At 38.0% G+C, this 14,106-nt stretch overlaps 1 protein-coding gene across 1 annotated transcript in view; it reads left to right on the top strand.

Moving 5' to 3' along the window:
* The window catches only part of LOC120784746 (transmembrane protein 65-like), a 38,262-nt gene that overhangs the window by 11,133 nt on the left and 13,023 nt on the right, over positions 1–14,106 (top strand). The window contains exons 3-5 of the mRNA XM_040118798.1: positions 5,612–5,656; positions 8,391–8,458; positions 9,669–9,723. Coding sequence (XP_039974732.1) covers positions 5,612–5,656; positions 8,391–8,458; positions 9,669–9,723 — 168 coding nt within the window. The remainder of the gene's footprint in view (positions 1–5,611; positions 5,657–8,390; positions 8,459–9,668; positions 9,724–14,106) is intronic.

Below are 14,106 nucleotides of genomic sequence, written 5' to 3'. Positions count from 1 at the left end.
TTCCAGGATCTGTGGTTGTTTTTTGTCCGTTTCTGTGTTTTGTTTCAGGCCCTCTACAGATTTCTAAATTAGCACTGGGGGGGATAGACTGGTGAACTCACAGGAAAAATAAACACTTTGCTGACAGGTTACATCGACAGATTATGTCTTGCATTGACTGGGAGCTAGTCAATATTTTCTCTCAGCCAATAAGGAGTATTTTAAGTTGTGCTATGGCATTCAGAAGTCCTCCAACAAACATGTGAGGGGCTTGTAAAGGCCAGCAGGTAGAATTACAAAAGAAGTAGAAAGTCTAAAAATAGAAATAATTAGGCTGTGCTTCAAATAAACTTTTATATGCAAATCACCAGCATAAGGTGGACTTTGCTTCTACACCACTAGACTACAAGTTAGTCATTTCATGGAGTATTCATTGCTTTTCATTAAGTTGTACTTTTTCAAATATTTTATGCAAGTTGTTGTGCAATATCTAATCACCCATTCAAGGACAAATGAATTCCAACATGAAAGTTTCAGAAGTAGTTGCTGGAAAAAGTTATTTTTTGAACCACAATTCTGTTCCTGTTTCATGCGGCCCACATTCTGCGTGCTGTGTCATTTCCTCTTTTCTGTCTCATAAATCATAGACTAGCAAGAAGAAGAAGAATAGCAAAATGCGGTGCAGCTGATGAATGGTTTTAGCCTTGTGTAGTTCTTGCTCTGCTAAACTGTGTTAATCTTGTGAACACGCATGCTCGCGCGCACGCACACACACACACACACCACCATAGGTGCATCCTCAAAAATGCAGCCAAGGTGACATTCATACAAATAAATACATGCTTATACATTCACACACCATGCTTCTACAAAGAACGTGTCTGTGGTAAAATCTGCCCTCAGGTAATGAGAATTCCATCTGTTTGTGAGGAGGTGTGGAACTTGAAAATCAATAAAATCCGTAGGAAAAACGAGGGTGTTTCTTAGGCTAGATTTGCTAGATAAAGCCCAAAAAACACACACAGTAATAGAGGAAGACTCACAAACACGCAAACTGCATTGGACTGCTATACACAGTCCTGCAATGAAAAATGCCCCCACTTGTCTCTTGTTTCTGCTCCTGCAACACCAACACCTTAATTTGCAGAAAATCTAATTGATTCTAGCTGTCATTTTTATTCAGGCGAATGAAACTCAGAATGGACCGACTTTACAGTTATTCATTGCATCTGAGTTTTGCTGAGGGAGAACTCTGCTTTTGGGTTCCTTCGGGGATCTTATCTCCAATTCCAAAACTTTGTTCACACTTCAAATCTCACCCCGTGCCAGCAGCAGGAGACAAAGTCTGAAATGAGTCATTTGTTAAGGCAAAACAAAGACAAGAACACAATTTCAGGGCAGCAAGCAGTTGAGGAAGGACAACAAAGTCCTTCCAACAGTCTGGTTCAGTAGCTTTTGCTTAATCCTGCTGACTAATAAACAAACAGACAGACAGACACGGGTGATCACATAACCCCCTTGATGGGGGTAATAAGACCTTCCCAGACTGGCCGTTTTACAGTAAGTGTCAGAATAGGGAATACAGGGTTTTACCTTTCACCAACAGGATTATAACATGTAGACACTCAGATAAAGCACATTAAAGGTCAGATGCATATCTGAAGTGTTAGATCTCATGATCAGACTTTGTAAGTAGTCACACTGGTAAAATGGTTTTTTTAAAGTGTGTTCTCTAGTGTCAAAATTCTGCCCAGATACAGCCTGGCTTGTATGTTTTTCTTGAACTCATCAGCTTGTTAAAAGACATTTACTTACCAGTTAACAGGACTGTTAGAGTTATAAGTATTGTTAGGCATGTGTAGTAAATGCTTCAGAGAAAAGTTGTAGCTGACTTGGCAATTAACGGTTAAGCTGTCTTGCAAAAAAGGTGTGTTTTCAGTTTATCTGTAAGCAACGTTTATCAGATGCCCGATGCTTGCCGCTGAGGATATGGGATAAGAGATGGATTAAGAAAATGAAACATGGCTGCTTTGGTATTTAGTCATGCTCATGGTTACTACTACTGATCACAGCCCAAGAAATGTCTTCACCACTCCTGTCTGTTGAAATTGAATTCTCTTAAGACAGCAGCTCTGAAGACTCCATGCAATCAATACTTTGTACCAGCGGAGTTCACAGGGCAATACACAGCCATGTCAGCTATCGCAGTTCTAATAAACCAGTCGAAGCCCAGTGGACTGAGAGAGAAAAATTCCTCAATGGTATGTGTTTCTCGTTTAACGGCTTTTTTGGTGATGAGATGGAAAAAAACTCAGTTGCTTTTTGTCATTTTGCCTCATTCATTTTTAAATAATGGGAAAATATGGCAGGAACCGGCTTCTCTTTTGGGCCACAATGATGTACTGCATTATTTCTTTCGTGTCAACATGGGGCCGATTAGAGTGCTTTGTTTGAACGATCACAAGGCTGTGTTTTAGAATCATTCAAACAGGAGACACTCCCATTCACTTAAATGGGAAAGATGGTCTCAGAATTTTGGACCCCACTGTAGATAGGTGAGTCAGAAAAATGTAAAAACACATACGAAAAAAATTGAATTGTGTGGACACCAGGAAGATTAGCAACTACTACAGAAGAAGCTAATGGGGATCAAATAGAATAAAAAATAAACAATTCATTTTCAACCACTTTTTATGCTCTGAGATCGAGAAAAATGCATTGTTGTTTATACACAAGATCTCTACAATCCCTAATGTTGCATGTTCCTTTTAATTCTTACCGAAAACTATCAAAACAAACGTGGATCATAACAGGGTAAGAGCACAGAATCATGGAAAGCGTGCAAATAACAATAAATGGCTGCTCTTGTCTCACAAAGGAATGCCAGAGTGTGTCAATGTTAACATTCGGCCCTAAGTTTAAGTTATTTCTCGCGCATGACTAGTTTTAACATATTATATATTAACATATTAACATGTAACTTTCCACTGTCAGGCCATACATGTATGAAGGCTAAGAGTAAGCAGGTTTTCAATACCATTAAAGGCAAACAATTAAAATGAAATATCCAGTAGAAATTGGTGAGAATAAATACGTGTGGTGAGCAATAAAAGGATCACAAGTGTGTCAACAGGGAGGAGGTCAATTGGAAAGATCTGTCTTTGTCTAGAAGGAAAATAGAAGTGTTTTTTACCGTCTGAGACAATTAATTGGTTCGATGCTGCAGAAAAAGCAGACACACAGGAGTGAATACTGAGACAGAGCCCTGCAGTTAGATATTCCTACCCTCGCCTGAGTAAGTGACTAATTTGACTGACCTTCACAAGTTTTATTCATATGCGACTGACACATCTGATGTAGGTTGCAGCTCATTAGGAAATAGAGTTTTATGACTTTTTGTCCTTCTTTCTGCTGTTTTTACCGATACTGTCAGTCCATGTTACTTTCTTTTAGAAAAGTCTTTCTCTATTTTCTAATGAGCACCTAATGAGCATTTATTAAACCCCAGAGGTGTATAGTAATGTGTTTTTTGGTTGTACAAACAAATATTAGTGACTGACCAATGTAGATCTCAAAGTCTTTCCGGGGAATTTTTATAGTCAAAATGAATCTAAAATGTACAATGATTTGTACGCTTCACAATCACCGCCTCAAGACTTCTTTTAGTTAAATTCTGTTTGTGAACCATCAAGAGAATCCAAAAAGCCACACATTCTTATATTGAACACCAGGTAATCTTGATTAAAGAAACGGATCCCTCTGTAGAGTATCAGTGGCTAATGACATCCATAGCAGTTGATGAGTTATTACATTTCTGGAGGCTTACAGATATTTGTGTCATATGACATCTGAGAATAATCTGAGAACAATTCAGCAGCAGCTAAGTGAGAAAAGATATGCGGTTGAGGCAGCGCTGGCTCACTGATGAGCACAGGAGGGTCATTGAAAGCCGTTTAATTAAATCCTAAAACAACCCTTGAATGAGTTATCAATGGAAAGAAATGTGTTCTGGTACTTAATTGCCAAAGACATCCATCCTCTGCCAATAGGATCTTCATCTCTGCCAGTTGCTTCCTGTCTTGTAGTGGGATAGTTTATGCTTTTGTAGTGGAGAGGATTTTCCAAAACCTATGAAATGAGATCATTACTGCAACAATGCTCATGGGGAAATTAGAAAAAGAGACATCTCATTATGGCCTGCAAGTGCACAAGCAGCTGCAAATGAAGGCAATGACAGATGTGAGAGTGACTGTGTGTGAGCATGAGCTCTGGTGATGAGCATACTGTGTACTGGTGTATGTACCGAATGTGTCAGCAGTTTTTTTGTATTTTTATTTTTTACACTGCTAATGAAAGGGCCGTTGTTGAGGTGAACAACTGTCTGTTGTATGAGCAACATGAGATGAGGGCTGAACTGACGACTGCAGTATGAAAGCTTGTAATGTGACACTGACTCCCGAAAGGAAATGAGGAAGCGAGAGGGAGATGGGTGGGGAAAGCGGGCAGGGTGCAGGAAAGAAGGCAGATGTTTTTGTTTTTGTGTTGTTGTGCTTTTTAATCTTTGCATTTTATGATGTTACAGCCTGAATTTTGATATTATAAAGGGGTTCATTTTGCCAGTTTTCTGCATAAAGTGATCCATTAAGTGATAGCAAAGTCAACCCGTATTCAAGATGAAAAGAAACATGTCATTTGAAATTGAGCCGATAATTTGCAGTAAAATCTTTCCTCCCAGAAAGCAAATTTGGATCTTTGCATTTGATCTCATTCTAACTTGTACGAAGCTCCGTGGGGATTGTGCATGTGGGTGTGTTTGCATGTGTCTGTGTGTGAATACACACACCTGTAAGAGATGTAAAAAACTTTGTTATGTGGAGTATCATTTCCACCTACCTCACAGCAATAAATCCAATTTCACAGAAACTTCAAAGGAAATGATCTTGTCTCGCGTGTTCAAAGCCAATTGTCCAGTAATTGTCTCTTGTTTGTCAGCGGGTCCTTGTGTTACCTCACAGTTCATTGACTGTTGCATTAATGTGGCACACCCAGTCCGACGCATAGTTTTATTCTGCACCCTCTCATCGCAGCTACTGTAGACATTACGGCTCTTTAACTTAGTGTCACAATGTCTAAAAATTGTTGTTAGATTTTAGAAAAGTCATTTTATTTTCATCCACGCTATGTCAGATGGTTGTATCGCTTGAAAGCGTGTTATTATGAAAGTGTGAGCCTGTCATCACACACACACACACATTTACAAATGACTTGTAATCGGTGTGCTTGCAGGCCTCCTCTGAGGACTGATTGGCAGCAGAATTGTCATCTTCTTAACTCACCTTTGTTCTCATTTGTGTCTCGCTCTGAGGAAATGGCAGCAAGGGAGACGCTCCTTTCTCCTCTTTCTCTTTGACTCCCTTTCATCTCCTCTGACACCCTGCTAAAATGTTCTCCACTCACCCCCCCTCTCTTTGCTTTTTTCTACTTTTTCCCGCTGTTTCCAAAAGGTCCTGACTGATAGGCTTTGCCATTTAAGAACCATTTGACATTTATGCTGACTTTTCCCCTCCATAGAAAAACTGGACAAAGCAGGTATACATTCTTTATAATTCATTTTTTCTTCTTTTCTTTTCAGGGCAGCTGGAAATTGCACCACCTACTTCAGCACAGTTAAGATATGGTGAGAAGTCTAATTTTTAATGAATCTTGATGTGTTTGTATGTGTATTTTATTACTTTTGTTAATAGGGGGATGGTTTAAATGGGCACATTGATATGAAAAATGCCTAATAATTGTGATTGACATCCCTCATTTAGCCTTCAGTCGACCAGGAAGATTAACGAAGGACCAGTCTTAATTATAATTATATAGTAATTATAATCACTGAGCGGGTTAATGCGATTCATACCACATACTTTGTTTCCATGGTGTCCCCAAAGGACAGGAAAAACATACTGTATATGGACTTGGCTAACAGGGTTATTATAGGTTTTTCCATGAGTAGATATTGCACTAGTTATTGCGCCTAAGACAAATTAGAGGCCAAGGATAGAATTGGTAATAGAAAACAGTCTGACCTGAATCTAAGGTGCAAGAGGAATTTTGCGAGAAGCTGTAAAATTTAAAATATATAATCTTGTGATCAGCAGATTAACCCCAATTGGCTTCCACTTTTGCAGTTGGTTGTCTTCACTGGGGTCTCTAATGACGCATAAATGATGGGGGACAAAATACTCAACATTTTTTATATATATATATATATATATATATATATATATATATATATATATATAAAGGAAAAAAAAGCAGGAGAAATGCAAAATGCAGAATAGACTAAATTTGTAGATAAGGCTCAAAACATAATAACAAAGTTGGACATTTACATTAGATATGTAGATTTGCATTTTACAGCCCTTGGTACAGGTAATGCCTCTGGTGTGATCTGAAGAGGCTCAGAATAGAACTCTGTCTTTCAGATCATTTGTTAGGGAAGGTCAAACACACACATATGCAATCCACCTGCACACATGAACACACACACAGACACACTCACACACGCACACATACAAACATGACAGAACACTTATGCAGGCATCCCTCTCTTTACAGTGCTCAGTTACTGACATGACCTCAAACCTCATAGGCTATCCAACCTCCGCCTCCTGCTGCTGAGAGGAAGGCCGGCTGGAAGTCCCAGCATAGTTCGTATCATCTTGTGCTTTTATCTTGTGACTTTCTTTCTCACAGCATACTTTACATTTAACAGTGGGATCTTTGTGATTGTAGGCAAAGACAGACATCAAGTGACAAAGTACGATATCACCTCTGCTCTAAAGCTCAGCTCTTTCTCTTGCTTTGCTGAAATGCTGTTTTTCCTGCTTTGGCTCCTCAGTAAAAATAACACACCTAGGTGCCATTGCTCCAGTGACTTGTGACGTTCCTCAAAACAGCAAAGTCGTTTTGTTCCATGGAAATAATGTCAAGACTTTTCATTACTGTAAAAACGGATCTATTCAACGCTAGAGTCACAACACTCTGACTTAAAGATCATGAAATAAGCTTGATAACTGATTGACTGATGAAATTCTTTTGGCAGAGTAAACTGAGTGTGAATGCAATTTGGAGCAAATTGGAAATTGCGTCAACCCTGGCCTCATATATATGTCAATATATAAAATTTAACTTTGAGACTTCCCACGTATGAGCAGTGACTGAAACAAACCTAAGTCCTTTCTGCACAAAGCTCACTCACTGCAGAGACTTGTTTGATTTCTCTCTTAAGTTGTAGTTGACAGTTTTTTTTAGTTTTTTTTTTTTTTGCAGAAAAGCATCCAAACCAAACACCAGAATTCATTCGACAGGTCTCTGTACCAAGAGATGGAATGCTCTTCAAAATTCAATCCAAGTTGCCCCTGGTGTAGCATTAGAGTAGTCTGTGTTTAAGATTTGAGTGAGTACGTGTTCTGTGTGTAGAGGCTCAAACTGCAGCAGAATGAGAGCCTCAGAAGAGACGTATTGAGCAGTGATTATACTTAAAGCAAACACTATTCTGCAGAACTGTTCCGCTTGAACTAGGCTGAACTTCACTTGAACTTCAGCTACGATAGACTGGACTTTCCTCAGGCTGCGGGTGACGTTTAAAATGCACTTTCTCAGCACCAACGGTATATTACACTGTATATCTCATCTGTGCGCGCACACTCACACACACACACACACACACACACAGAGTGTATCTATTGCATGCATGTATGTATATTGCTTTAAAATTGGAAAATATATTCTTCATCTTGTGCGTGCCCTTCATCACTGGCACAACTTGGATAAAATGAGGCTTTACAGGCTTCAGAAAATATGAAGTGTTAGCTAAAAATATCTACCACTTCATGATAGTCAAAACTGAGATTGCATGGTTCCAACTAATTAATCTTCACTTTTAACTCGGACATATAGACTGATCTTACAAAGCACTACATTCAATTCAGTTGATTAATAATATATTTTCTGTAACATATTGTATAAAAAACATGGATTCGACTAAAATCTGAACACTTAGGTCATTTGCAGCTGTTTTTGTAGTATGTTTTCACAATGGAATCTGTTATAGCAACATATTAAAAATATGTTACAATAGATAACTTATATTCTATCTTCAGCATTAACCAATATTTATTTCAGGTGTCTCCAACAACAGCAGCTTCATAATGTTAATTTTCCTCTGAGCACAGACGTGTTTTATGTCTCGTGAAATAATGCTCTTGTATCTTTTATCTTCTGTGGTTGTGTTTGTGTCATTATGTTACAGCTCTGCTCTGCAAGGCTCAATTATGTCTAATGGGTTGTTTTGTATTGTTGAAGACATACTTTCTGTGTATTTTGTCCGTTGATGATTTCTCATTTGTGTTATTTTACAGTTTTGCTGCACAATGCACTCCCTTTCGTTGGATTTGGATTCCTGGACAACTGCATCATGATTCTTGCTGTAAGTGTCAGCTTCATGCAGTGCTGTGGTCCCCCTGCGGTTATAGAGAGTTACTCAGTGTTGATTTCCACAGGGGGTACCTTTGCATAAAGGATATGCTGTATGTGCCCCCGTTACTGTAGGAAATGTTGGAAACAGAAGCAGGAAGGGAGAACAAGAAAAATAAATCATTTTTGTTTGATGCTACTGTATATTTCCTGTTTTCTCTCTGTCATTGTGTGGCAAACTGTCTCTCATCTCTGTTTCTCTCTGTGTTCTTTCCTCTTTGTCTTTTAACATCCAGTACATTGTTCCTTCTTTAGTCTTTGTAAAGTTGTTCAAATAATGAAATCTCAACCTAGTGGAACTGAATGAGTAATACATTATTCTGACTTAAATCAATGTGCTTGCCCAGCAGAGAGATTTTTTTACAGAAGATGATGAATTCTTATGGGGCTTCTACAGGGATGTAGGAAGACAAATAGAGAGAGAAAAATATATACAAGAGAAATTAATTAAAGATGATAAATCTAAATAGAATATTATGAAATGCCATAGCTTTACCTAAAAACCAATACGTTGTAAGAAGAAATATGAATATTTAGACCACACTGCTGTTTTGCTCTTTTTGCATTGGGCTCAGCAAACTCATGAAAACTTAAATCAATACGTAATCACCCTTCACGACTGGATTCAGCTGGTCTGTGAAAAGTTTTTGAATTTATTTAAAACTGTAATTTTTAAAGTAAATGACTGTGCTCACACCTTCCGGAGCCTTCCCTTTTTATTCTTGCAATCCAAATCCACTCCATTTTGTATGGGATAATAGCTCTGCACCAAAGTCAGGAAACCATAAACTGAAAGACTGAAAGCTTCTATCTTAAAATCTTAACAAGCAGCTTTTCAGTTTAGAAGTACAGTAGTATAGACTGTGATTAAAGACTGCCGTTGGCCAGTGGTGACCATGTTACTAGGTCAAAGTTAAAAACTTTTGTGTAAGGCATTTAATTTAGAAAGTAAAGAGGAAAGAGATCTTTGTGAGGATGAAAATATCTCCATTAGACAGAGGAAGTTGTCAGTTAGAAACAGTTAGAAACAAACTGACATCATGGACCATAAATTTGTAGTCCAGATTATGATTCACAGATGTTACATGGTGCCTCAGCACTGAGCTTTCCTGTTTTAAAAACAAACCTCTGTAATCTGCGTTTGTGTGCATGTTTTTTCCTAGGGCACACAGATTGAGTTATCCATTGGCGTTATCCTCGGCATTTCAACTATGGCAGGTAAGAGAATTTCATGATCTTAATGTAACTTAATATCTTAATATATAAATTGAATGTGTCTGAGGCACTGATATAAATCAGTGGGGTTTTCTTTTGTTTTGTTTTTTTTGTTTTTTGTTTTTTTTTCTGGAGGAGGAGTGGCAATGAGTGTGTTTTCACTTTTTTTCTTATTGATACCCATACCCTTGATTTTCATTTTACTTGACGTCCTTTATGGCTTTTTAAAAAATCATAACAATTTGACTTAGGATTGTTGCAGAATGGTAGTAATGCCTGCAGTGACAACACAAGGGAGACACCCATGTTGCTTGCCGTAAATCAAATTTGATAGATGTTGTTTATTAATAAGTTAGTTACATGTCTGTTGTGACATGCGTTTCCATGATTTCTCAGGCTTTTTTTCAATTTGACTTTTCATCTTTGTCATATACAGGTAGGTACATCAGTATTTGGACAGTGACGCAATTGTCATCATTTTACCTATGTGTAACAAAAATATCACATTAACCCTTTGGAAATTACAGCCATTTTTATACATAGTCACTCATTTTCATAGTCTCAATATAGTAATTGGACAAACCAACATAATTATACATATAAGGATTATTTTTTCACTCCTAAAGTTTCTGCCATCTGCCTGATAGGTTTGTTTTTTTCCTTCACTTGCATCCTGAGAGTTCCCATGAACAGCTATCGAATGCAAAATCAGCACTTGGAATCAACTCCTGATAATATATCTGCTTAATTTGTCATAAAATAATGAGGGAACAGGCCACAACTAGCCATGAAATTGATTGTCAGTAAACAGTCCAATTTCTTCTGAGCCTCTGAAAATAAGGGACTATGTATAAAAATTGCCGTAATTCCTAAATCGTTAATGTGATATTTTTGTTAAACCCCTTGAATTAAAGCTGAAAGTCTACACTTTCATAAATTCATCATTTAATTGCTCAGAATTACAGCCAGCTTTGAGAAAAATGTTGAAGCAAAGTTATATTTGACAGTATTACCTCAACGACTTAGTTTAGTTTAAGTGTTGCACCCAGTTTACATCCTGATGAGAGTGATGGTACGCCAAACATACTGGCCTCCCAACACCTTCAACAAAAAAAATAGATGGCCTAGATAATGATAATTTCATAAATAGGATATTCTGTTGACCAGCAGATTGACTGAGTGCAGTAATATCTACTTAGCTCTAAGAGGCACATTTGCATTTTTATGTCACCTGTTCCTTTTCAGTGAATCTAGTGGAGACACTGAGGTTATTATGTTACATTACACTTAATGTGAATGCAGACAGGAGAAGGGGAGTACACTGATGTAAGTCTCAGCTTTGGTGAATGATGAAGTATGATGACGAGCAGCATTTGGCCATTATGAATAAATGCTGAATATTTGTATCTTTTGGCAAATCCTGTGACCATCATCACTACAGTCAGTCAGTGAGCATTGGAATGATTTATGCTAACAAAACTAGTATTAGCAAAATACCAATTCTCTGTACCATAGTGTTCTCAGTCAAGTCCATAACAAATGCAACCAACTCTGTAGATCTTACCTTTCCTCTTGTGAATCTTTTGTTGCTACTGGGGGAACATCGGTTGTGATTATTTTGTTGTTTTTAGCTCAAGCTTTTAAACATCAGACAGACTTAGCAAACTGATCTTTCTAAAGGACTTAGATGGGTTAAAGCTGCTGCTGTAACAGAGCAGAGGAGGTAGAAGCCTGACGCCTTTTATGCTGCGTTTTATTGGAAACTGGAGGGAAGCAAATAACTTGACCATTGCAGACTAGAGCAAGGAGAAAATGATCTCTGAGGGATAAATGTAGAGAGGAGTTGTGTCAAACAAACTTCTGACTTGATCCAGCTCATGTAGATTTCCAATTCAAACCAGTTTTTCAGTTTGGGATTTTGGGAGAGATTGTGATTTTGATTAAGTCAAATAAGCAATTTCAGGCCTGGTGGGATTTATAGACGGGAGGGCTGTCAGGTTGCAAACTCAGGCAAAAAATGTAAAAGTCAATTTCAGACAGGCTTCTAGTAGTTTGAAGGGCAGAACCTGTAATCTCTGTGTGGTGATTACCTCAGCTGTGTGGTGATGCCTCAGCTCAGTTTCTATCACTCAGACTCCATTTACACAGCAGTTGTACTGTAACTCATTCTTTACACCTTGGGATCATCCGGGGGTCTGCAAATCAAGAGGCTGCAGTTATCCAACCCGATCCAGAGGGATTTGGCACTAGTCTCAAATCTGTAGTCAAGTACACCAATCACACATTTTGTAGGAGGCAAATGTGGCTCAGCTGGCTCGATTGAAGATGGAGGGTGCCCCATTAGAAAATAGTCTGCTGCTGAGTTGGGCTAATTACTGTGCATAATTTAAACACATGTAATGATTTGAACATTTCCAAAAATAATTGAATCCATTAAAAATTAACTTCAAGCTCCCACGCCCTTTCCAACATTCACAACTGGACACATTTCCATTAGATTCTCCTCATTATATTGCATTAATATGTTTTCATACAGATCTCCTATCTTTTAAGGGCTTATATATATATATATATATAATATTGCCCAGACTCAGCCCAGTTTACTGCCCTTCTCTTAGCTACTCCATCTCTCTTTGATTTACTCTGTTTAGTGGGATTTGTGGATGAAGCACAGGTGTTTTTACTCAGTGATGAATGATGTGAAGTGTCTGTTACTTGGTAATCTACATCTTTGGTACTGCTTAACCTGTATGTGTTTGAATGCGATTCCACCTCTCACCACCCTGTGGATGTGGACTGAATCTGATGCAGAGCATAGTGAGAAGCAGAGAGATTAGTTAGTTAATGGCAGACAGCTGACCTTGGCTTGTAATTACATTTGAGCAGCTTGACCACACAATCAAGCATGATGAGCTCTCCATTACGTCTGCCTCCTCAAGGGCTTGTACACAGATATGATGTATAACAACATAGGCTATTTTATTACTACATCATCATCTCCTAGACTGTGGAAGGGGGAAAAAATCATATCACTGCTTAAGGATAATAAATTACCTTTCAGTGGGCCTAATAGTAGACCTATAAGTATTCTTCCTGCACTTAGCAAGGTTATGGCGAGGATTATTTATGTACAGATCAAAGACTAGATTAACAATGACAGCTTGATTTCTGGATATCAACATGCATACGGAAAGGGTTATTTGACCTATTCAGCACTTATACAAATGAGGATAACAGAGAAGTAACGGGAGCGGTTATGTTAGATTTCACTGCCGCATTTCATGTCATTGATCATGTTATTTTAATCGAAAAGCTTAACTGTTATGGTTTTAGTCCGACAGCGATTACATTGATAAAGAGTTATCTTTCCTGTAGAACTCAAAGGGTCTTTTACAACAGTAGTCTATCAAGTTGTAATAGTTTAGTATGTGATATACCTCAAGGAACTTGTTTGGGACCACTTCTGACATCAGTTTTTATTAATAACTTGCCCTCTGCTTTGAAAAATTCAGAAATAACAATGTACGCTGATGATTTATATATATTATGCAGCGACCACATGCCATGAATTAAATCAAGTTCTGTCTAGCAAGTTGAATATAGAATACAATTGGATTAAAAATAGGCCTTAAATATATCCAAAACTAAATGTATAGTTTGGGTCACGACACAAATTGGTCAAAGCTTGGACTGGAGCTATACATATATGGGGAACCCATACAATAGGTGGACAAAGCTAAATTGTTCGGCCTACTCCTCGACAGTCAGCTATCATGGACTGAACACATTAATAGTAAATTGTTAGTAAAATGGGCTGAGGTATTGCAATCACAAGAGAGTGTTTTCCCTATGTACAATAACATTCACTGGATCAAGTTCCTAAATCATTAATTGTAAGACAGTATGGCTGTCTGCATCTATAAAAAACCTCGCAAAATTACAAGTCGCACAAAACAAGGCTGCCAGACTTGAGCTGGGCTGCTATCTTAGAACTAGCACCGCAAAGATGTACTCCAGCCTCTCATGGCTCGCCATTAAGCAAAGGGTTTCCTCAGGTATGGCCACATTGTTGAGCTGTACCAGTAACTCAAAAATGCCAACATTTCTATTCGACCTAATAGTCAATACCAGACTGGCTGGTATTGGTCATATTGTGGTACCCAGTCCAAGGGCTAATTTGTTGGAAAAAAAACCTTTCATTTACAGAGCTATAACACATTGGAATAATTTACCCCTTAATAACCATGTATTAAAAAATAAATCATACGTAGAATATGAAGAGAGCAAGCAGATGACAGACTGAGCAGTACAAGGTATAACTGATATAACAGATACAATATTCTCGTTTGCTTTATATGATTTGTATTAATTGTTAGATATAATTTT

Source organism: Xiphias gladius, chromosome 22 (genome assembly GCF_016859285.1).
Source record: "Xiphias gladius isolate SHS-SW01 ecotype Sanya breed wild chromosome 22, ASM1685928v1, whole genome shotgun sequence".
Classification (NCBI taxonomy): domain Eukaryota; kingdom Metazoa; phylum Chordata; class Actinopteri; order Istiophoriformes; family Xiphiidae; genus Xiphias; species Xiphias gladius.
Note: the sequence above shows the minus strand (reverse complement) of the source record. Positions and strands in the feature narration are given on the sequence as shown.